This window comes from Capricornis sumatraensis, chromosome 2, assembly GCF_032405125.1.
Source record: "Capricornis sumatraensis isolate serow.1 chromosome 2, serow.2, whole genome shotgun sequence".
NCBI lineage: Eukaryota > Metazoa > Chordata > Mammalia > Artiodactyla > Bovidae > Capricornis > Capricornis sumatraensis.
In genome coordinates, this window is record NC_091070.1 from 170083054 (window position 1) to 170109105 (window position 26052).

The 26052-nt window shown below is 38.9% G+C and overlaps 1 protein-coding gene across 1 annotated transcript in view; it reads left to right on the plus strand.

Moving 5' to 3' along the window:
- SLC44A5 (solute carrier family 44 member 5) overlaps window positions 1–26052 on the plus strand; it is a 248593-nt gene that overhangs the window by 75616 nt on the left and 146925 nt on the right. Inside the window, exons 3-4 of the mRNA XM_068961184.1 lie at window positions 5154–5384; window positions 16402–16546. Of these exons, the coding sequence (XP_068817285.1) occupies window positions 5154–5384; window positions 16402–16546 (376 nt within the window). The remainder of the gene's footprint in view (window positions 1–5153; window positions 5385–16401; window positions 16547–26052) is intronic.

Genomic DNA, 26052 nt, shown 5'->3' on the forward strand with positions numbered 1-26052 from the left:
TTCTAACTGTTGCTTCCTGACCTGCATATAGGTTTCTCAAGAGGTAGGTCAGGTGGTCTGGTATTCCCATCTCTTTCAGAATTTTCCACAGTTTATTGTGATCCTCACAGTCAAAGGCTTTGGCATAGTTAATAGAGCAGAAATAGATGTTTTTCTGGAACTTTCTTGCTTTTTTGATGATCCAGCGGATGTTGGCAATTTAATTTCTGGTTCCTCTGCCTTTTCTAAAACCAGCTTGAACATCTGGAAGTTCACGAATCGCATATTGCTGAAGCCTGGCTTGGAGAATTTTGAGCATTACATGAGCGAGCATTACTAGCATGTGAGATGAGTGCAATTGTGTGGTAGTTTGAGCATTCTTTGGCATTGCCTTTCTTTGGGGTTGTAATGAAAACTATTATTAGATGAGCCTTCTTAATGCATTAAGTTACCCTATATCTTTTGACTGGAGAATTTAATTCATTTGCATTTAAAGTAGTTATCGGTACGTGCACACTAATTGCCATTTTGTTAATTGTTTTCTGGTTGTTTTTGTAGTTGTTCTCTGTTCTCATCTTCTTCTCTTGGTTACTTCCCTATGGTTTTATGTATTCTTTTAGTGCTACGTTTGGATTCCTTTCTCTTTATTTTTGTGTATTGTTAAGCTTCTGGTTTAACCATGTGGTTCGTATACACCGACTTGTATACCTGGTCATCTATTTTAAGCTGATATTCTCAAGTTTGAAAGCATCTAAAAGGGAAACAGTGGAAACAGTGTCAGACTTTATTTTTTTGAGCTCCAAAATCACTGCAGATGGTGATTGCAGCCATGAAATTAAAAGACGCCTTACTCCTTGGAAGGAAAGTTATGACCAAGCTAGATAGCATATTCAAAAGCAGAGACATTACTTTGCCAACAAAGATCCGTCTAGTCAAGGCTATGGTTTTTCCAGTAGTCATGTATGGATGTGAGAGTTGGACTGTGAAGAAAGCTGAGCGCTGAAGAATTGGTGCTTTTGAACTGTGGTGTTGGAGAAGACTCTTGAGAGTCCCTTGGACTGCAAGGAGATCCAGCCAGTCCATTCTGAAGAAGATCAGTCCTGGGATTTCTTTTGAAGGAATGATGCTAAAGCTGAAAGTCCAGTACTTTGGCCACCTCATGCGAAGAGTTGACTCATTGGAAAAGACTCTGATGCTGGGAGGGATTGGGGGCAGGAGGAGAAGGGGACAACAGAGCATGAGATGGCTGGATGGCATCACTGACTCGATGGATGTGAGTCTGAGTGAACTCCAGAAGTTGGTGATGGACAGGGAGGCCTGGCGTGCTGTGATTCATGGGGTCGCTAAGAGTCAGACATGACTGAACGACTGAACTGAAGTGAACTGAAAAGCACTGCATTTTTACCCCCCTCACATTTTATGTTTTTGACATCATATTTAAAATCTTTTAATTTTGAGTAGCAACTCATTGTGGTTGATTGCACTGCTTTTGTCTTTTAACTTTCAGACTAGCTTTTCAAAAAGCTGATCTCATACCATTCCTATATATTTGCCTTTTCAAGTGAGTTTTTTTTAATATATTTAAACATTTTTATTGTGACCTTTTCCACTAAAGGAAATCCTTTAGCATTTCTTGTAAGTTCGATTTGGTGGTAATTAACTTTATTTTAGCTTGACTGGGATTTATTTCTCTCTTTAATTATTTCTCTCTTTAATTCTGCGCTCTGTAACTTTGCCAGATAGAGTATTTTGGACTGTAATTATTTTTTCTTTCATCACTTTACATATATCCTGACATTGTCTTCTGATCTGTTAAGTTTCTGCTTAAAAATCAGCTAATAGCCTTATGGGGTTTACCTTGTATGGAATTGCTTGTTTTCTCTTGCTTCTTTGAGACTCTATCTTTTGCTTCCTTAATTATAATATATCTTGGTATGAATCATTTTGGGTTCATCTTGTTTGGACTTTCTAGGTTTCCTATACCTAAATGTTTCTTTCTTTCCCTAGAATAGGGAAGTTTTCAGCCATTATGTTTTCAAACAAGTATTCTTCCCCTTTCTGTCTCTTTCATTTTTCTTGGACCTCTATAATGCAAATGTTAGTATGGTTGATGTTTGTCTAGAAGTCCCTTAAATTCCCTTTATTAAAAAAAAAATCTTTCTTCTCTTTGCCTTTCTGATTGGATGATTTCCGCTATTCTCTCTTCCATGTAGCTGATCTTCTCTTTTGTATTATCTAATCTGCTATTGATTCCCTTTTTCAGTTATTGTATTCATCAGCTCTAATTGGTTCTGTCTTGCATTTTCTAAGTCTTCATTGAAGATCTCACTGTATTTCTCCATTTCTCTTCTAAGTATACTGAGCATCTTTATGACTATTTCTTTGTATTCTATGTTAGGTAAAATATTTACCTCTGTTTCATTAAGATTTTCCCTAGGGTTTTATTTTGTTCTTTCACTTAGAAAATATTTCTGTCTTTTCATTTTGTTTGACTCTTGGCATTTGTTTCTATGAATTATGCAAAACAGCTACCTCTCCTAGTCTGACGGAGTGGCCTTGTATGTGACTGTCTACTATGTAGACTGTTTGCACCTGCTAGCTTGGGCAGACTAACTGGAGCTGGAGCAGGTGTGAGTTGGGTGAAATCTCAAGGTACATTGTGCCAAGTCTGCCTTGGCAGGTTGGCAGGAGTTAGGGTGCACATGAATTGGAGGCAATCCTGAAGTTGCCTTGGTGGAGCAGCTAGAATAGGAGTAGGCTCTGGCTGTGGGCAGTCCCTGGGTGTGCCATGTTGAGCCTATCTTGGTAGAATGGCTGGAACTGGGGTGGCTATGGACCATGGAGAGTTCTGGAGGTGATTCAAACAATGGCACTTGCCAGTTCCTCTCATATTAGAGAGAGTTCCAGTAGTTCTCTGCCAGTTTAGCAAAAGCTCTAAGGTTAGTAAATGGATTTCTTTCCATATAATCTAGGTGCCCTTTAAAGTAGTGTGTTTATTGTTTTTATTTAATATTTTTGCTGTATCTCAGGGTGGGTGAGTCTGCACTCAGGTTCCTCAATAATACCTGCCCCTGTTGCAGGTCATGTGGCTAAGGGTAAGGGTGAGGTTTCTGTGTATAGCGTTTCTCTGTCTTTCCTACCAATTTCTACGTGGTCCTTGTATTTGTAGAGCTGTTCAATAAACCCTCAGGATGAGTTGCTTTGTATATAGGTGCAAATTGGGTGTGTTCATGGGAGGAGATGAGTTCAGGGTCTCTCTACTATATCGTCTTAGACCTCTTCCTGTCTTTATGATTCAACTTTTAATGCCAAAGCAGAGAAGGAAGAGCTCAGCTTCTGGGCTTTGTGATATACACATATAGCTCTGTTGATGCTCAACAAAAGCTTTTTAATTTCTAAAGTGCCATTATTAAGTAGACAACTTCAATTATTGTGATAACACAATGCTGTCTCATAAGTTTATGCAGTCCTTGTGTACTTTTTATTCTTTTTGAAGTAATTAGTATGTGTCTTGTCACTATTGTTGTTGTTAAGTTGCTAAGTAGTGTCCAACTTCTTTTGTGACCCCCATGGACTGTAGCCCACCAGGTTCCTCTGTCCGTGGGATTTCTTAGGAAAGAATACTGGAGTGGGTAGCCATTTCCTTCTTCGGGGGATCTTCCCAACCCAGGGATTTAACCTGCATCTCCTGCATTGGTAGTCAGATTCTTTATCACTGAGCCACTTGGGAAGCCCTCTTGTCACTGTAGAGGGAATTTATGTGTCTAGAAGTGGGGTCCATCATCAAGGAAAATTGTGAGGAAAAGTTTATTGAAAAAAGTACACAAAGGTCAATAAAAAATGTAGGTCCCATGTTATAAAAATGTCTGAAAATGTTTCAAAATCATTTTAACTTGTAAAACAGTTTGAAATAAAAACTCTATGTCTTATCACTCCTTTGAAAACTTGTAAGTAGTCTCAAAATGTGGAAGGAAATAAAAAGAAATAATTTCCCTGAATGGCTAATTCTTCAGAATGCAAATGTGAATTGAAGATGTGCTTTAACTTGGCATTTATTTGCCTCATTTTGATTGGAACAAATGGTCTAACATGATCGATTATTTATCATTGTGACTGTATTCCTTTATAGCCTATCCCTTGTATTCCTCAATAAGTGAATTTGTTCTTTATTAATGTTTTTGCACTTTAAAGAGTCACCACCTACAAATTATTCCTAATAATGGAAATAATCAATCTAAAAGATAATATTAAAACTTGAAATCACCTTTAAATCAAAGGATTTAAAGAAACATATTCATTAACTGTGTGCTTGTTGTGCATCAGGCAAGGTACTGGGTGCTTTCAACAGAGCTTGCAAATGAATAGGAAGAGAAGATGTTAAAAGGATAAAATTGATGAGTACAATAACAGAGTTACCGACCCAGGCATGGCAAATGAAGAGTGTTTAGTGTGCTAGGAGTAGGGAGAGGTGAATCTGGAAAAACCTAAGAGGAGAGGTGACCCTTGAGCTGGTTCTTAAAGATATTCCAAGAAAAGTTGGCAGCACACCTCAGCGTACGGAAACCTGAGAAAAGCTGTCCTGGAAATGGTTTGGTGTACACCCAGTATGTGAAGATCAGGATGAGGTGGAGAGAAATGATGCTGAAGAGGTAACAATGAGCAAAATCATCAAGGACTTATTCAACATATTAATGTGTTTGGTATTTAATTTTATAGACTCAGAAAAGAGATTGAAGAATTTTAAGAAATTAACAATGAAATTTGTATTTTCAGAAGCTTTTGTTTAGGAAGCTAGGAGAACACTGCTCTGTACAAGATCTAAATCCAGTACCAGGGACACAAATCTAGAAATGCTCCTAAACTTTATAGGTTGTTCTTATTCTGTTGCCTATGTTTGTGTCATAGAGTGAGGGGAGAGGAGTGTTGTAACCAAAGCGAAGACTGCAATGTAGAAACATATAAGTGGTGGTCACAGTTGAAGTCTAAACATTCTTGTGGTGGCTTCCGGGTGCCCTGTGAGAAAAAGGGGAGGATGCCACTGGAATCATCTTCCCCTTCGATGCCGCTGTTGTTCCCTTACCCTCAGTGCCTGACAATGTTTCTAACTCTTCCCCTCCCCCAATGTCTTACATCACTTCCCAGGAGATGCAGTGTATTCTTCACTGACTTGCTAGGTGGTCAGGTCCTCAGCGTGAATATTTTCTACAGCACCTGCAAAATTACAGCCATTGCTAGAAAGTCTAGAGCAAACCGACCACCTTGTATCTTTGAGTGCCAGCTGCGTCTTTGGGATCAGTGGTTTGGAGGTTGGGCTGAGCAGGAATGCAGTGAATTTCTCAGGCAGCTAGAGGTCAGTGAGCCAGACTTCGTGGCAGAATTTTACCAAGCAGTGGCTGCTATAGCTGGTACAGCCTATTGTAGGTTATATCAGATATACAGTATCATAGGCTATACCAGATATACAATATCGTAGGCTGCTACAGCCTATCGTAAAGAATGATAGGCATTAAAAATCAAAGAAGATAGCCAGAGCTAGTGGAGTCATGGCCACAACTTTACTGAGAGAACTTCGGATGTATCACTTAAAGATCTGGGAATGGTGTCCATCTGAGCAAATCCAGATCAGCAGTCTGCCTCCTAGCTTACTTCTTTCCAAGAGATGTCAAACCATCAAGAATTTTAAGACTTCTTTTGCAACTATAACTGAAAGGAATCTACACATTATAACTCAAGTCTCCTATTGGCCCATGGGGTATCAAGGAGAGCCCTTGTGTTCCAGAAATGAGAGAAGGGAGTACATGACCTTACTAAAGGTCATGTTTTTATAATTTAGCTGGATTGGGATGGCTGATTTCACTGTCATTACCAAGTGTTGGCATAATTATGTGATATCCCCATTACCAGCTTTTGTAGTGATGATTTAGTAAAATTATGGAAAAATGAGGAGACAGAGATGTTTGTTTGAATCCAACAATGCTTTTTCTAAAGTATATGTGAAATCTTTGGAACTGGTAGCAGACGCTCATATCTTATAAGTGTTCTCTACAACAATATGAAAACAAATGTCATTCTTTAAGGTTGAAGGGTTTTTCTATTAAAATAAAGAATGAATTTTCAGAAAGAAAGAAGACTTCAGTGTAGTGAGGTAAACACTACGTAGACATTCAGGTTGCGATGGAAGCTCTAAGGAGAGGGTAAATCATGTGGAAGGGAGTGGCACTGCTTGCCTGATATGGTCATTCTCAAAGGGGACTGACGGTTGTATAAGAGGTTTCTTTTTTTTTTTTTTATGTAAGAAAGGGCAAGGAGTAACTCAGAGATGCATATGGAGGAAGAGACTTTGCATGACTCATGTTAGAGTATTACAAGTATTTATAGTAGTAAGATGGATAGTATGGTTGAGAGATAAAATTGCTTGGGTTGAAAGAACCCAGATACTGAAGAGCATTGTATATCTGAAGGCACAGAGTGTGACCTTTATTCTAAAGAGCGTGAGATGAATGGCAAGCTTCTGCTCTTCTTAAAAAAATTTATTTTATATTTCAGTATAGTTGATTAACAATGCTGTGTTAGTTTCAGGTCAGGGGAGTTGCATGGTTAGATTTGCTTCAGTTGTCTTTATTTGTCATTTCTTCTTTCTCCCCTTGGTCACATTCTCTCCAGTACAGATTTATTTACAGCTCTCCTCAAACTGTTTTAAAAAGGTCACCAATGACTTCCATCGGGCCAAGTATAGTGGGCAACATCTTTTATTTTAATTTCACAGCAGCATTTGACAAAGGTGACTGCTCTTGCCACTTTCATTTTTTATTTTTTGAAGTATAGTTGATTTTATAGTGTTGTGCCAATCTCTGCTGTGACTCAGTTAAACATATAGATATACATTTAAAAAATATTTTTTCCATTATGGTTTATCATAGTATATTGAGTATAATTTCCTGTGCTATACATTAGGACTTTATTGTTTATCCATTCTAAATATAATAGTTTGTATCTACCAACCCCAAACTCTCAGTCCATCCTCCCCCCACCACAACTTTGGCAACCACAGGTGCGTTCTTTATGTTTATGAGTCTGTTTCTATTTTGTAGATAGGTTTATTTGTGCCATGTTTTAGATTCCACATATCAGTGATATCATATGGTATTTTTCTTTCTCTTTCTGACTTACTACACTTCACATGATAATCTCTAGTTGAGTCTATGTTGCTGCAATATTTCATTGTTTTTTATGGCTGAGTAGTATTCTTTTATATACACACCACATCTTCTTTGTCCAGTCATCTGTCGATGGACGTTTAAGTTGTTTTCATGTTTGGCTATTGTGAACAGTGCTGCTATGAACATAGGGGTACATGTATCTTTTTGAATTATAGTTTTCTCCAGGTGTGTTCTCAGGAGCAGGATTGCTAGATCATATGGTAATTCTATTTTTAGTTTTCTGAGGAACTTCCATACTGGCTGCTTGGGTGCTAAGTTGCTTCAGTCGTGTCCAACTCTTTGGTACCCCATGGACTGTATATATAGCCTGCCAGTTTCCTCTGTCGATGGAATTCTTGAGGCCAGAATATTAGAGTGTGTCTCCATGGCCTCCTCCAGGAGATCTTCCTGACCTAGGGATCAAATCTACATCTCTTATGTCTTCTGCGTTGCAGGAAGATTTACCATTAGTGCCACCAGGGAAGTCCCCTTATGGCTATACCGACTTATATTCCCACCAACAATGTAGGAGGGTTCCCTTTTCCACACCCTCTCCTGCATTTGTTATTTGTAGATGTTTTAATGATAACCATTCTGACTGGTGTGACCCCTCTCTCCCTTTTGAAACAGTCTTTCCTCTTGGTTTCCTTGACATCATACTCACCAGATGCTTCTTGCACCTCATTGCTACTTCCTTTTTAGTCTTCTTTTCTGTGTCCTCAACCCCTACTTGATCTCCAAATACGAGAGTGCCTTGGTCCTCATCCTTCACTTTTCTCTAGTCTACTTTTACACTAGGTCAATGACTTTAAATATTATCTACATGTCAGTGACTCCCAAGCTTTATATCTCTAGCAATGACTCTCCGTCGACCTTCATATTTCTTTATGCAACTGCCTATTTGACTTCTGTATTTGAATTCATGGTACTTATTCAAACTTAATTTGGTCAAACAGAACTCTTGCTTCTTACTTGCACTTGAAAGCTCTAAAACCTCCTTCATCAGTCTTTTCCATTTCAGAAAGTGACACCAGTATCCCACCCTGTTACTCAAGTTACAGGTTCTTGGCTTCCTCTTCCCACCCTCCCCCCATTTCTCACATTGAATGCATCAGCAAGTCTTATTGGCTTTAGCTCCAAAATATATCCCCAGAATACCTACTTCTCTTTTTCACAGTCACCATCATCCACAGCACCGTATATCCTACTTATACTTTAGCACTAGACTCTAGAATGATCTGTTTTCTTTCCTTATTTTTCTATAATCCATTCTACATAAAAAACCTTCAGTGAGCTTTCAAATAATGAATTAATTATAGCTCTTCTCTTTAATACATTTTCAATAGCTTTCCATACTATCTATGTAAATTAAACTCAACTTCATGTCCTACATGAGTGCCCTCTGCATGACTCACTTATATCATCCTGTACCACTTTCTCTCTCTCATTTTCTTATTGTAGCCATGCTTGCCTTCTTCTCATTTCTTAAAGATTTTAAACTTGCAGCCATCCTGGGTACACTGACTGAAATACTTTGAGCCCAGACCTTTGCATGAATAGCTACCTCTTGTCATCCAGCTTTTAACTGCCATTGCCCAAGAGCCCTTCATGACAATCTCGTCTTCCAATCACTATCTGCAACATCATTTAATTGTACTTTCTTTATAATATTCATCATTGTTGAGAATTTCTTTATTCATTTTTTTCTCACAGTTAATATCCTGTCTAAAAGATCAGGTTTGTGAGCAGCAAGAACCTTGAGTGTTTTGTTCATCAGTGTAATCCCTATGGTTAGAAAAGTCCCTGACATGTAATATGTGTCTGGTGAATGACTAAATGAACTATTATCCTAGCTTTAAAGCCAGGGATATCCTGGAGAGAAGAGAAAGTAGTTGAAACAAAGGCAGGATACCATTTAGATGAATGTTCAGTTATCTAGCTGACAAATGATTAAAACCTTGACTGAAGCTGTGGCTCTGGAAAAGAATAAATCTAAGAGGTAATAAGAAGGAAAAAATCTACAAGGCTTTAGGACTGATTGTATGCTGAGGATAGGAGAGATGGCCTAGCATGACTGTACTAATAACTGGAAGGATTATGGTTATATTAATGAAGGTAGGGAACACATGAGGAAGAGCCGGAATGGTTATGAAGATCAGAGAAAATAGCTAATTTAGTTTTAGAAATGTTGAGTTTTGAAATGCCTACGGCCTCTCCAGGTAAGAGTATTCAGTAGAGAGTCAGAAATATACTTATGAAGCTCTTTGAAATATTGATATAATTCTTTTAACTAAAAAGTATCTAAATACAAGGGAAGATAGAATGTTAAATCTAATAGAAAAATGTGTAAGTTTTCTTTTCTGAAAAATACTACCTTTCCTTGTTGCCCTTAGAGTACTCTGTGTGCTTATGACACTGTGTTGTAATCAGTTGTTTGCTTGGCTAGCTCCTCAGTTAAGCCATGAGTTCTGCCAAATAGAGTTGAATATAAAAGATAATATATAATAAATAGTTTCAATCGTGTTGTTGTTGTTGTTGTTCAGTTGCCGAGTCATGTTTGACTCTTTGCAACCCCATGGACTGCAGCATGCCAGGCTTCCCTGTCCTTCACTATCTCCCCAAGCTTGCTCAAACTCATATCCATTGAGTCAATGATACCATCCAACCATCTCATCCTCTGTCGTCCCCTTCTCCTCCTGTCCTCAGTCTTTCCCAGCATCAGGATCTTTTCCAGTGAGTAAGCTCTTTACATCAGGTGGCCAAAGTATTGGAGCTTCAGCTTTGGCATCAGTCCTTCCAATGAATATTCAGGGATGATTTCCTTTAGGATTGACTGGTTTGGTGTCTTTGCATGTTACACGTGCCACTCCCACCCTTCAAATTTCACAAATGACTTCCCACTGCCTAAAAGTTAACTCCAAATTCCTTAACATGATGCTGAAATCTTGACACAAATTTGTCTTAAGTTATCTGACTAAACTATACTCTCTCTGGGGTTTCTAAACTCTTGAATGAACTCTCTGTTGAGACAAACCAAGTCATGTGCATTTCTGCAGGGTCTGAAAATTTATTTTGTCCGTGTTTTAGAATTACTCTAATTCAAGGATGATGATTAGTATTAACAAAGCTCACAAGAGACTGATGTATCAAGCCAGAATGTTAATGCAATCATTTACATTGAGAAATTTAATTGCTGAGAAGGCCTGATGTTCCTTGGCCTGACCAGCACATTGCTCCCTTTAGGCAAACTACACAAGAAACCTAATTATCAAAAAGTTCCTGGGTGAATGTATAGTCAGAAAAGGAAATTACATGAGTGGAATGGCTAATGGCAAGGCTCTTCCAGCCTGGCTATCTATTGACAGAGCTGCATCCTCACATTGGACCCTTATTTCAATTTGTCTTAGTGCCCTAATCTGGAGGGTGCTCAGATGGGCAGACCTGTTTGAGCATCACATGCAGTTCTCTTTAGATATGTTAACAGATTCAAGAAGTTTGGAATCAAGCCTTGTTAGATTGGGAGGCTTCTTCTCATTGAAGTGACTATGTGCATTAATCATGTGTTAAATCAGAGTTTAAGTTTCAGAAAGCAGTATTATTTTCTCCATACTCACATTTTGGAGAAGTATCTCACTGACACTTGCTCTATGGCCCTACTCAGGACCCACCTCCTCTGCCCTCCAGCCTCAGAATGCCTTCCCTCCACTGAAATCCTCTAGCTTTTACTATGGATGGTATACAGCACATAATACTTGTGATTTCTTTTTAGCTTTCGGTACTCACATATTGTCTTATAATCTGATTTGTAATTCCTTGGAGGACAGAGATCTGCATTCAGTATGTGTGTAAGTAGGTAATGATAAGCCTTTCTTTTTTCTTCTTCTCGATCGATATAGCACCAGTTAGAGCACCTTCTCCTTGGATGGCATTCTGGTACATGGAAAGGGGTTATTTCTTCCATCAGTTCAGTTCAGTTCAGTGGCTCAGTTGTGTCTGACTCTTTGCAACCCCATGAACCACAGCACGCCAGGCCTCCCTGTCCATCACCAACTCCCAGAGTCCACCCAAACTCATGTCCATTGAGTTGGTGATGCCATCCAACCATCTCATCCTCTGTCGTCCCCTTCTCCTTCTTCCCTCAATCTTTCCCAGCATCGGGGTCTTTCCAAATGAGTCAGATCTCTGCATCAGGTAGCCAAAGTATTGGAGTTTCAGCTTCAACATCAGTCCCTCAAATGAACACCCAGGACTGATCTGATTTAGGATGGACTGGTTGGATCTCCTTGCAGTCTAAAGGAATCTCAAGAGTCTTCTCCAACACCACAGTTCAAAAGCATCAATTCTTTGGCACTCAGCTTTCTTTATAGTCCAACTCTCATATCTATACATGACCACTGGAAAAACCATAGCCTTCACTAGACAGACCTTTGTTGGCAAAGTAATATCTCTGCTTTTGAATATGTTGTATGGGTTGGTCATAACTTTCCTTCCATGGAGCAAGCGTCTTTTAATTTCATGGCTCCAGTCACCATCTGCAGTGATTTTGGAGCCCAGAAAAATAAAGTCAGCCACTGTTCCCCCATCTATTTGCCAAGAAGTGATGGGACCGGATGCCATGATCTTAGTTTTCTGAATGTTGAGCTTTAAGCCAACTTTTTCACTCTACTCTTTCACTTTCATCAAGTGGCTCTTTAGTTCTTCTTCAATTTCTGCCATAAAGGTGGTGTCATCTGGATATCTGAGGTTATTGATATTTCTCCAAGCAATCTTGATTCCAGCTTGTGCTTCATCCAGCCCAGTGTTTCTCATGATGTACTCTGAATATAAGTTAAATAAGCAGGGTGACAGTATTCAGCCTTGACGTACTCCTTTTCTTACTTGGAACCAGTCTGTTGTTCCATGTCCAGTTTTAACTGTTGCTTCCTGACCTGCATACAGATTTCTCAAGAGGCAGGTCAGGTGGTCTGGTATTCCAATCTCTTTCAGAATTTTCCACAGTTGATTGTGATTCACACGGTCAAAGGCTTTGGCATAGTCAATAAAGCAGAAATAGATGTTTTTCTGGAACTCTCTTGCTTTTTTGATGACCCAGCAGATGTTGGCAATTTGATCTCTGGTTCCTCTGCCTTTTCTAAAACCAGATTGAAGATCAGGAAGTTCACGGTTCACGTATTGCTGAAGCCTAGCTTGGAGAGTTTTGAGCATTACTTTACTAGCATGTGAGATGCGTGCAATTGTGCAGTACATTGAGCATTCTTCGACATTGCCTTTCTTAGGGATTGGAATGAAAACTGACCTTTTCCAGTCTTGTGGCCACTGCTGAGTTTTCCAAATTTGCTGGCATATTGAGTGCAACACTTTCACAGCATCATCTTTCAGGATTTGAAATAGCTCAACTGGAATTCCATCACCTCCCCTAGCTTTGTTTGTAGTGATGCTTTCTAAGGCCCACTCGACTTCACATTCCAGGATGTCTGGCTCTAGGTGAGTGATCACACCATCGTGAATATCTTGGTCATGAAGATCTTTTTTGTATAGTTCTTCTGTGTATTCTTGCCACCTCTTGTTAATATCTTCTGCTTCTGTTAGGTGCATACCATTTCCATCCTTTATCGAGCCCATCTTTGCATGAAATGCTCCCTTGGTATCTCTAATTTTCTTGAAGAGATCTCTAGTCTTTCCCATTCTGTTGTTTTCCTCTATTTGTTTGCATTGATCACTGAGGAAGGCTTTCTTATCTCTTCTTGCTATTCTTTGGGACTCTGCATTCAGATGCTTATATCTTTCCTTTTCTCCTTTGCTTTTCACTTCTCTTCTTTTCCCAGCTATTTGTAAGGCCTCCTCCGAGAGCCATTTTTCTTTTTTGCATTTATTTTCCATGGGGATGGTCTTGATCCCTGTCCCCTGTACAATGTCATGAACCTCATTCCATAGTTCATCAGGCACTCTATCTATCAGATCTAGGCCCTTAAATCTGTTTCTCATTTCCACTGTATAATCATAAGGGATTTGATTTAGGTCATACCTGAATGGTCTAGTAGTTTTCCCTACTTTCTTCAATTTCAGTCTGAATTTGGCAATAAGGTGTTCATGATCTGAGCCACAGTCAGCTCCCAGTCTTGTGTTTGCTGACTGTATAGAGCTTCTCCATCTTTGGCTGCAAAGAATATAATCAATGTGATTTTGGTGTTGACCATCTGGTGATGTCCATGTGTAGAGTCTTCTCTTGTGTTGTTGGAAGAGGGTGTTTGCTATAACCAATGCATTTTCTTGGCAAAACTCTATTTTCTTTGCCCTGCTTCATTCCATATTCCAAGGCCAAATTTGCCTGTTATTCCAGGTGTTTCTTGACTTCCTACTTTTGCATTCCAGTCCCCTATAATGAAAAGGACATCTTTTTTGGATATTAGTTCTAAAAGGTCTTGTAGGTCTTCATAGAACCATTCAGCTTCAGCTTCTTCAGCATTACTGGTTGGCACATAGACTTGGATTACGGTGATATTGAATGGTTTGCCTTGGAGATGAACAGAGATCATTCTGTCATTTTTGACATTGCATCCAAGTACTGCATTTCAGATTCTTTTGTTGACCATGATGGCTATTCCATTTCTTCTAAGGGATCCTGCCCAGAGTAGTAGATATAATGGTCATCTGAGTTAAATTCACTCATTCCAGTCCATTTTAGTTCTCTGATTCCTAGAATGTCGACGTTCACTCTTGCCATCTCCTGTCTGAGATGTTGGCAATTTGATCTCTTGTTCCTCTACCTTTTCTAAAACCAGCTTGAACATCTGGAAGTTCATGGTTCACATATTGGCTGTGCTTAAAAATGTCAAGCTTCTTTAATTTGCATCTTCTTTCATTGAGTTTTCTATTTAAAAACTAAACAACACCTTTCTCCATGTCTTGAGAAGATAGTACATGACCTTTATTACAGGGTGCCAGTTGTAGCAATTTGGACTTTATTTTTTTCCAGACTTGGATCACAGGTCAAGCAAGTGGTCATAACATTTTAATGACTTTTCTCTGACACAAAAATAATGGAATAAACAGAATAAGCTGACTTTTTCCACTGGGACCTGTAAGTCTTTGACCTGCTTTGACATTGCATATTCAAATCCACAGTCCACACTGTGTACAGTGTCATGCCTTCTGTGGATATTTCATAAAACTAACTGAATTGAAAAATAGTCTGAGATGTATTCCATAAGTTTTAGCAATTGAAATAGCTCAGAGAACTCTGACACTGTCTTCCTGTTACCCGAGCATCTTGTTTAGGAATTTGAACCCCTGTATCACACCAGTGTCATCTGAAAATGGTGTAGAATTTGCATAACTTCCAATAGGCTAGAGTGTTAATAATGACTTTAAAGTCCTGAAGTTTAAACCTATATGTAATGCTTCACTTCTCTGTGATGATTGGGCCCAAATGCTGTGGTCATTATCCAGCCTCTTTAGAGGGTCACCTTTGTACTTATTCATAGAATCTGTGTCACATCGTTTCCTTGTTTTCTTTTGTTCCTTCAACAAATATTTGTAGTACGCCTTACTCTATGATAAGAATTATGCTAGTTGGTAATAATACAAAGATAAAATGTCCTTGTCCACAAAGAACAAGCATATAGTAGAAGAGATAGTCAATGGAAAAGAGTTTACTTCAGTGTGCGAAGTACTGCCATGGAAGAGAGAAGGACCTAACTCTCAGTGGATGCCTTATGTGACTGTTCTTCCAAAGATTAATTTTTATTTATTCTCACTCAGAAGTTATTGACTGATCATCTATTATGTGCCCTCTCTCCTCTGGGCATCAGAGATACAGTGATGAACAAGACAGGCCTTGGAAGGGGAAAGAGATGGGGCAGATAACATCTGAGAAATGAAAATGACAGTTTCATAAGATGATAAGTATGAAGAAGAAAATAAAACAGAAGATGTGCTAGTACCTGGCCGGAGTGTGAGTGGGAGCATTAATTTAGATTTGGTGGTCAGGGAAGACCTTTCTTTCGAGGTGACGATGGAAATGAGACTTGAATGATAAAGAGAAGCCAGCCAATGGGAAGATTGAAGACAGTGCATTTCAGATAGAGGAAGAACAAAATGTAAAATCCCTAAGGCAGGAATGAGCTTCTGAGCTCAAGGAGCAAAAAGAAGGCCCCTGTGAGCACAGCATGGTGGATGGGGGCAGGGAAGTGGGGAGGGAGCGTGAGTTGTTAGGAGAACCCCAAAAGCACATTCTACTAAGTGCAGTGGAAAAGCTATTTGAGGGTTTTAGTTGGAGAGTAAGTTAGTCTAATACATTATAAAAGCTCATTCTAACTACTGGAGAATGGCTTTTAAGAGTCCTAAAGCAGAAGCGAGGAGATCAATAGGCAGATTTTGCAGTCATTGACATGAAGGAGTCAGTGATTTGGCCTAAGGTGACAGTAATGGAGATGGAGAGATGTGAATAGATTCAGACATGTTCTGGTGGCAGTGTTTATTGATATGAAAGGTGAGGGAAAGAAGTCAAAGATAACTGCTGGACTTGTGACTAGCTGAAGCTCCAATATTTTGGTCACCTGATGTGAAGAGCTTACTCATTGCATAAGACCCTGATGATGGGAAAGATGGAAGGCAGGAAGAGAAGGGGACGATAGAGGATAAGATGGTTGGATAAGCATCGCTGATTCAATGGACTTGAGTCTGAGCAAAAGGAGACAGCAAAGGACAGGGAAGCCTGGCGTGCTACAGTCCACTGGGGTTGCAAAGAGTCGGACCCAACTTAGTGGCTGAAAAACAAGATGTGTGACATGAACATTTGGGTGTATGACAATTCCCTTCCTAAGAATGGAAAGATTAGGGGAGGTGCAGGTGTGCTGGTTCAGAAATCAAGACTTCTGTTTTGGCTGGTAGGTTTTATGTGCAGAGTAGATATTCATGTAATGATGCTCTATGTGAGTCTGGAGGTCAGTGAAGAACAAAGTGAGAATGGGAGGTTGAGAGCTGTTGGTCACAGGCATTTAGATAATATTGATATTGAAAGCCGAGTGTCTGGATAAGATCACTTAGGAGAGTAAAGAAGAGGCCCTAGGACAAAACTCCGAATTTGACAGCATTTGGAGGTCAAGCAGAGATGAAGGAGCAGGCAAAGGAGCTCTCAGTGAGTTAGCAAAAGCCAAAGGAATGCAGTGTTATAGAAATTAAGAGTGTTATGAGTTTGGTTTTTATTTACTTATTTTTAAAGTTGCCAACTCTGTTGACAGCTTTGAAATGTCAGGCAAGATAAAGCCTGAGAAGCCACCACTGGATCTGGCAACAGGAGCATCATCAGAGACCTCATCCAAAGCAATCTCAGTGATGTCATGGGCACTCAGGTCTGGAAAGGGACAGTAAGTTAGAGACTGTGAGGTGAAAACCCGGAGGGGGCTTCTAGAGACAACTCTTTCAGTAAGTTTTATTGGAGGGTGAGTGGAATCTGGGATCAAAGTAGAGTTTCTGAAGAGGAATGATTCTAGGACACAGTAGTGTGTGGAGCTGGAGATGATCCAGGACACTGATAATGCAAGAACAAGGGAAACCTATGGACATGAAGTCCTGAAGATAGACTCCACCGCGAAACTGGAGAGTCTGGCCTTTGGTAGAAACAGGGGTTCCTAGTCCGTGATACAAGATGGTAAGCAGGGAATAGGCTAGAGATATTGAGTGTCAATAGTTTTGATGATGAAGAGAGATTCTTACTGCTTGCTTTTAACTATTTGATGAATTATGAGATAAGTTATCAGGCAGGGATTGGCTGGTAGTGGTGGTGGCAGTGGCAGGCCCAGGTGTATAAGGACTGAGAGGAGAAAGGATGAAACAATCATTTTGGAAAGTGGAGAAAAAAGCATACATATATATTATATTTCCCATATTGTTCATTGTTGTTCAGTTGCTAAGATCTATCTGACTCTTTGCAACCCCATGGACTGCAGCATGCCAGGCTTCCCTGTCCTTCACTATCTCCCAGAGTTTGCTCAAATTCATATCCATTGAGTTGGCGATGCCATATAGAGAATATTATTCTAGTCTTAGAAAGATAAGAGAACCTGAATATTGTTCTGATGGAGCATACATATTTTTAGACACAGATACTGAGATAGCTGGAATTGAAGGGCAGTAACCTGGGGTGCCTCACACAGATGGAGGGTCTGGAATAGTATTTTGAAGGAACATACTGTCAGATGAGACAGGAAAAGTGTGTATCATGCAAAGTGGATTTGGTTAACTAGATCAGAAAGCAGAAGCTAATATAAAATATAGCTGAAAAATAGAAGGGGTTGGATCTGGTGTGTGAAATATTGGCAGGATTTCATTTCAGTTATAATAGAGAGGGAAAAATGAGGTTTAGGCAGATTCTAGATCATACATTAATTTATTCCATCATTCATAACTCTTTAAAATGTTATACACTGTGGGACATACAGAAATGAATAAAACACAGGTTCTACTCTCAATAAACTTGAAATTTAAACTACTAGCTTTAACAGAAAGCTGCTTCTCATTAGAGGTGTAAAAGCACAATTCAAGGGGACAGAGTAAGATGAATAATTATTCCTGATTAGAAGGATCAAGGAGTGTTTCTTGAGGGTATTATTTGAGCTGGACTTTGCAGGAATAGAATCAGAGAATGAAGAAGAAAATCAGACTCATGGGGGCACGTGGCAGATAGAGTTTTCCAGATGCTGAGATGGAGTTTGGGATCAAGCTCTCTGGTAGGGAATAACACCTGTGAAAAGAAGAGGAAGGAAGTAGAATTACATACAGGGAGATGACAGTCTGTTACCAGACCCCACAAAACCTCAGCCCACATTTTAGGGAGTTCTGGAGCAAGGACTTGCCCTGCTGAGGGGTCCAGAGTAACTTTGAAATGGCTGCACCTTTATGAGCCCACCTGACTCAGTCCCTGATTTGTGAGCTTCCCAGGAGGAATGAAGTGGTAGAAGTGGACCCTGAAGATGCTGTCAACTAGAAACTGTCTGCAACCATATGTGCTGTAGCCATTAGCAGCTTCCTCCTTGTGTGGGATATAATGTGTAAGTGCATGGTATGTCCCCTCATGGTTCCAGAGGGGTTGGAAGAGAGACTAGGGCAAAAGATCCTTGGGGAATAAAACTGGACAGATCGTTTGGGATTATGATTTGCAAGTCATGCATGAGCATTGGAACGTTTTTGTTCCTATGAGGATCTTAGGTCTGTATAATGCTTGAGTGCTCTGCTTTCAGGAACGAACTCCAGGTAGTGGACCTAGGGCAGCAGAACCTCTTAGAAATAATAGTTGCCATAAAGCAAGCTGCCGCCTAATGAATTTGGTAGTGGGAAATGAAGGGTGGGGAAGACCACACACTATGTCCATTTTCAGCTGGATCCCTTGCTCTTGGATAACAGTGTTTATGTTGGTTCACTCAGCACAGACATCTATCCTTTCCCCTTTAATCACAACTAAAATGTGTTGAGGGGACCCATATAGCCCCTCTTTTTGAAAAAGCTAAAACATACCTGTGTCAGAAGACTATATCAGCATATATTTTTCAAGTATTTTGGGCTTTCCTAGTGGCTCAGGAGGAGAAGGCAGTGGCACCCCACTCCAGTACTCTTGCCTGGAAAATCCTGTGGATGGAGGAGCCTGGTAGGCTGCAGTCCATGGGGTCGCTGAGAGTTGGACACGACTCAGTGACTTCACTTTCACTTTTCACCTTCCAGCATTGGAGAAGGAAATGGCAACCCACTCCAGTGTTCTTGCCTGGAGAATCCCAGGGACAGCAGAGCCTGGTGGGCTGCCGTCTATGGGGTCGCACAGAATCGAACACAACTGAAGCGACTTAGCAGCAGCAGCAGTGGCTCAAGTGGTAAAGAATCCGCCTGCAATGCAGGATATCTGGGTTCAGTCCCTGGGTTGGGAAGCTCTCCTGGAGAAGGGAATGGCTGCCAACTCCAGTATTTTTGCCTGGAGAATTCCATGGACAGAGGAGCCTGGTGGGCTACAGTCCATGGGGTTGCAAAGAGTTGGACACAACTGAGTGACTAAGACTCACTTTTCTTTTGTTCTCGTGCTTAGGCTGTTTTGGCATTGAATTGATTTGTTTTCCATTTGCTCTCAGTCCATCATGATTGGTAGTGAATTCTTTTGGCAGGGGAATGGGGAGAGAGAGATTTTTCTATTTAAAAATTAGGAATAGTCTGTGTCCAATAGGAGCAGGAGACATGAATTGGCTCAGTCAGGAAGCCAGGGTGGGTGGAAGGCATCAGGCAGCTTCTAAGAATTTGGGCCCGGGGTGTGGTGCCCTCTTGTGACTGGGCTGTAGAATGTTAAATGAGGACTCTGTCAGCATCCCAATGTAGAATTTCTAAGTCTTTCAGAAAGTGGAGCAGGTGAGCAGTGGAGCAGGTGACCAAGTCCAAAAAAAAGCACAGAGGACTTGAGAGTATAAAGATAGTTTGAGGAAGCAGAAAGGCCAAGCCTGGAAGAATCATATTCATTCACTAGCATGCCACTTTAACTGCTTCTTAATGTAATGACTGTGCAGGGCATCGCTGCCATAGTTATTTTCTAGTTAGACTCATGGAAAAATTACTGAGGAAATAATATCAGATTTTATCTGGATATTGTTATTTAGTTTAAATCTTTTCCAAGTTGTATATTAGTTTTCAAATGGTTATTTTGCTTGGTTAGTTAAATAAGGAATTATTATATACCTAGTATATGCAACTATCAGAGATGCCATCCTATTTTGGTCATGAAGCTGTCACTCAAGAAAGACCCTTCACTTGGTATGAGTTTGCCCAAATTCCATATATAGTCTCAGAGAAAAGGAATGTTTTTTTATTTTTTTTTTAGGAATAACTTTTTATTGCTAGTCTTATAAACCCGAATGAGCACACCTCACAGCTCTACATTTTTAAAGTCTAGGCATCATAAAATTTAAAACCTAATAACACACATCTTATCGTCACTTTAAATTTATTTATTAAAAATTTATCAAAGATGTCTTTGTGTTTCATGACTTTTGATCATAGACGTCACTTTACATGCTTTGGCTTGTGAATTCAGATCATTATGGAGTTTATTTCAAACTGGAAGTCAATTTATTTGGCCAGTGTCTGTAAGAATCAATTTCTTCATGTTAGTAAAGTTTTGGCCCTCCAAATTATTGTTTATCTTATGTTTTTGGTAATTTGTTGTTTTAGTCTTCACAGGATGCTTTTTGTCAGACATGGTAAAAAAAAATATAAAGTTGAAAAAAATAATATTGGCTAAAATTTTAAAGTAAAAAAATCCACAGTAGTGGTCTCCATGTGCTTATTTCTTAATGTTTTCTTACTGAAAACAATCTATTGTAATGTACATTAACATTTTATAGGTCCCTCTAAAATAGAATGGAAAGTTTGCTCCCTGCAGTAAGTAGCGAAGGTACTGTTATTTTACAGTTGTGTTTTTGATATCACAACTTGTTTTTCAGATTTCAGGTATCAAAGTTACAACTGCATAAACCATCTCCATATGCATTATCCATAATTTAGTTTAGTTTTGTACTGTTCAATGAAAGAGGAAATGAATCTCCATCTCCTCCTTCCTGAAAAACATTTGATTTCCTATCTCATTATCATTCATTTCTCCCTAAAACCCTGATCTTGATGTTTGTGTGTAATATTTGTGCTGAGTTTATGAACTTATTCAATATTCTTGGTTCCCCTAAACTAGCTATGATAATGTTGATGTATTATTTATTGATTCTGTGATCTGTTTAGGATTAGTAGACCACGTCTATTTTCTTAAATGTCTCGGCCATCTGTATCATTTACAATTCAGGTGGAGAGTTAATCCTAACACACATAAACTTTAGCGAGTTGTTTAGTGCTTAACCATGATGGTGATTGTAAGAGCAATAAGATTTCCAGTTACAGAAGAAAGAGCTCAGTTAAGTGCTAAATATCAGATTTAATGTAGGAGAGAGCTTTTGAAGTACCTGAAAAGATGGGTAAGACATGAATTTTTAAAAGAAAAGGACAAAGTGTTGCACGTTAAAAAATACCCAGAATAAAGACAAGGAGTCTTCAGTACATGAAATACTGTCCTAATCACAGGGCTTCAGTTCTTTTAGCTTTCCTGAATGAATGTGTATGTGTCTATCTCAATATGAATGTATTTTCAGTTCAGATCAGTCGCTCAGTTGTGTTTGACTCTTTGTGACCCCAAGGACTACAGCATGCCAGGCTTCCGTGTCCATCACCCGCTCCTGGAGCCTACTCAAACTCATGTCCATCGCATTGGTGATGCCATCCAACCATCTTATCCTCTGTTGTCCCCTTCTCCTCCCATTTTCAATCTTTCCCAGCATCAGGTCTTTTCCAGTGACTCGGTTCTTCTCATCAGGTGGCCAAATTATTGGAGTTTTAACCTCAGCATCAATCCTTCCAATGAATATTCAGGACTGATTTCCTTTAGGATGGACTGGTTGGATCTCCTTGCAGTCCAAGGGACTCTCAAGAGTCTTCTCCAACACCACAGTTCAAAAGCATCAATTCTTCAGCACTCAGCTTTCTTTATAGTCCAACTCTCACATCCATACATGACTACTGGAAAAAAACAAAGCTTTGACTAGACGGACCTTTGTTGGTAAAGTAATGTCTCTGCTTTTTAGTATGCTGTTTAGTTTGATCATAGATTTTCTTCCAAGGAGCAAGTATCTTTTAATTTCATGGCTGCATTCACCATCTGCAGTGATTTTGGAGCTCCCAAAATAGTGATTTTTTGAGGGGTTTCATAAGTCAATGTATATTACATATATGAATATATATGCATGTTTGAGCTCATTTGCAGTTAGAAATTTGTCCCAACTATTGATGAAACAGCTTGTTTAATTGGGTTGTTCCCCCTTTGCACTGGTCCAGTTCTTTTGCTGGGTTGATCTTATTGAATAATTGTCTTCATATTGAGTAGATATAGCTTCAGCATTCTTAATGAGGAATACAGTAATTTTCTCTCAATATTTCTGATTTACCTTTGTTGCCCAAGTGTGCCAAAATGTGAGAAGTCTTTTGGCCACAACCCTTGTCCTGAGACCTAAGATTTTTCATTTTGTTTTTAAATGTGTTTAGTTTTAATTGAAGGATAATTGGTTTATAATATTGTGTTGGTTTCTATCATACATCAACATGAGTTAGCCATAGGTATACATATGCCCCCTCCCTCCAACCCCATTGCATCCATCTTCATTGTCATAGAGCCCCAGTTTGAGTTTCATGAGTCATACAGCAAATTCCCACTGCCTATCTCTTTTACATATGGTAGTGTATAAGTTTCCACTAAGTTTTAGTTCCCTTAAAAATCAGAAGCCAGTATGACACATGCTAAATGGGTTTTACATCCCTGAGAATGTTTGGAGTAAAATAAAAATATGGTATTTACTAGTTATATTAGCCAAACTGTTTTGTTTTAATTAATTTATTCATTTATTTAATTAGGTAATACATAGGGATTGGGTAAATGACTCAAATAGTACAGAAATGGCATAGAGAACCTAGTCCCTCAGAATTCTGCCTTTGAGTTTCAAATATTATCAATGCCTTGTGTATCCTTTCAAATAAATGCATGCATTGAAGAGTATACATTTGTGTGTACATATTAATATGTACACATATATTTGTATATCCTTTTTTATAAATAAATGTATGCTATAATAGCATTCTATACACACAATATGTTTGTAAATCATTTCATCAGTATATACAGAGCAGTCATAGGAGTTTGAAAAGAGGTCTTGAAAATATATAACTCAAAATTTTGTTGTTAGTCATACAATTTGAAGAAATATGTCTTCAATACCCTTCTCTGTCATCTACTCACATATAAAGGTCAAGTTCACATGTTCCCTTTCTAATTCTTATTCTTAGTTATTCTCTGGCAGAATCTATTGCTCTCTTGTCTGCATTCTGTAAATAATTTGTATATTATATATACTATGTTTATGACCCTCATAATATTAAAAGTTTTTTGTTTGCTTGTTCTGCTTTTATCCACAAATAGATAGTGAGTACCTTTAAATTCTTCTTTTTCTGGATCTTCATTCTCTGGTACAGAGTCTGGTATGTAAATAGATACTCTAAATATTTGTCTGATTTTTTTTAAGCGTTAGGCCCTTAACTTTCATTGCTGATGGAATCCATATTTCCCCCTCATTGTTGTTGGTCTTTGGTATTTGACTTGAATACTTATCTCCCCAATGATAACTTTCTTAAACCATGGAGCAGGAAAAGAATTAGGTTGAAAAATAAAACAAATATGTCACCTGGAAATATTTATTCAGTACCCCTTTTATAAACTTTTATGAGAAAAATAAATGATCCTATGCATTTTATATTACCAATTGCTGAAGAAAGGCTGACAATTGCCAAAATAAATCTACAGCTCTCAGCCTGGAGCAATTGCTCGTAGATGTGTTTGCATATACACTTCCTGAACCTACTCCATGATATATGCACCCGTTTGTGTACTGCTCACAAAGATGCTTCATGTCATTACTTCTGAAATCTTCATGTTAGGCTTAGTCAAGCAGACTCCTTTAATAGCATCATGGATTTTGTCGCCATGCTGTAAGAATACAGCGCTATATATTCATTTATCTGCGCTCTGTTCATTTATATCATCTTCCCTCGCTTGCAATATTTAATAGAACTTTTGATGTAAATGCAAATAATTGAAAGCATTATTTTTTATTTGTTCCCATTATGGAGCTTGTGGTTCTGTTTTAAACATCCTTACTGAATGCATGAGCATTTTTCTTCATTTTGCTTTGAAGATCTTTTAAGACTCATCTTTAAACTGCCTCATTATGTCTTTCAGAAATACAGTTCTCGTTTAACAACTAATCAGGAAATTCAAAGTATTTGAAATATGTTAGGAAAAACAGATGTTTGCTATTTAAAGTACTGCAGATGATTGTTATTTCTTTTTCTAGTCAAAAGACGTTCATATCCACTAAATAAATGCATTGTCTTGAAGTGTGCATCCTTCTGTGTCACAGTAGAGGGAAGTCTTCACTGCTAGAGTAAGAAATGAAACTGTTCTGCTAATGTTCTGCTTAACTATTCATTTTGAACAGTAGGAAAGCTGGGGTTGGGAAAACATCAGTAAATTTCATTCTTCTCAGCCTAACAGGAAAAATAGACAATGGAAATGGCAGTTGTTGGCTGGTTGCTTTGAAATACTAGCATGCTGAATGAGTTCAATAGTTTTCGTTTTTTTTTTTTTTAGCCCAAAATAAGCTTAGCTGATTTTGCAGAAAACTAAGCCTTATGCATAAACATAGATGTTAACATGTTAAGCAATTGAGCTAATGACGCCAAATCTAAGGGCGCAGAAGCAAAAGTAGGAAGACTTGTTTAAACATGTAATTACACATTGAATTCAACTATAGAATTGAAAAGATTTAGTATCATTTAATAGTTTCATTGAAACAATCATAATAATTATCCATGTACTTTTAAAAAATCTTTAGAGTTTATTTGTTTCAGCATTCTGTTTTGGGATTGCAGGCATGGATACATGGGAAGGCTTATCCAAAATTGCCTGATGATTTGGTGGCATCGTTGGGGTTTGAATCTAGGTCTCCAGGTTATGCGTCTAGAGTTCTTCTGTATTTCTCTGACATACAATAAATATGCTGCTTTTAATTTCATGGCAGTATTTTGCTTGATAGTGTGTTTTGGTGGGAGAAGCAAGCTGAGAGAAAGAGGAAAACCATATTTGTGGAAAAGATGGAGGAAGAAGAAAAAAGTGAAACTGGTTGGCAAATAAGGAGGAACTTTGGGAGAACAAAAATATCTATTGGGGAATGTTTTTGGTTTCTGGAATATAGTGTATGGTATATCTTCTTTTTTGCTTCCCCTGAACTCTTCAGCAAATGTCTGTTTCTCAATTCCACTGTGGAGTTGGATCACTTTTGATGGACTTGACTGAAATGCTGAGAATAACCTCTGAGTGGATGAGGTCAAGAGCCCAGACTGTCACGTGGAAGACTGTCACACATTTATTCATGAGATTATGTGACTAAAGTCTCTTCTGTAAACCATGAACTCTACAAGAATAAGCCGTGGATCTTTTGTTCACCACTGTATCTTTAATATCATGTATATTGCCTGGCATGTAATACATGCACCATAAAATTTTGCAGTCTGTTAGGACACTGAATATGACTTCTTTGCAAGGATATATATCAGGCACTTGATCTTCTGGACAGTTTAATCTCAGGACAACTCTACAAGGTATTTATTTCTAACTGCCAGTATAGATTAGGGAGCTGAAACTTGGGAACATCATGTCACTATTCAAGGGCACACAACTCATTAGTGACAGTGCTGGTACATTGAAAGAATGTTAGGGCTATCTGATTTCAAATGTCATGGCTAGGGGACAGTTCAGGATAACAGTGTAGGAAGAACCTGGACTCACTTCTCCATAGAAACACTGAATCTATACATACATTGAGCAGTTTCTCCCAGAAGAACTGAGGGCTGATTGAACAACTTCTGTACAACAACAATAAAGGGACCATGTAGAGGTGGATAGGAAAAACACACAGGTCATATTGACAGGAGCCACACCCCCAACACGTGATCTGCAGTAGAAAAGGGTGACACTGAAGGGCCCCATGTGTGTATTTACACCCTCTGGGGCACAGTGAAAAGACAATGATTTAAAGGGTGCCTAGACCTTACATGGGGAGAAGGCACCGGCAACCCACTCCAATACTATTGCCTGGAAAATCCCATGGATGGAGAAGCCTGGTAGGCTGCAGTCCATGGGGTCGTGAAGAGTTGGACACAACTGAGCGACTTCACTTTCACTTTTCACTTTCCT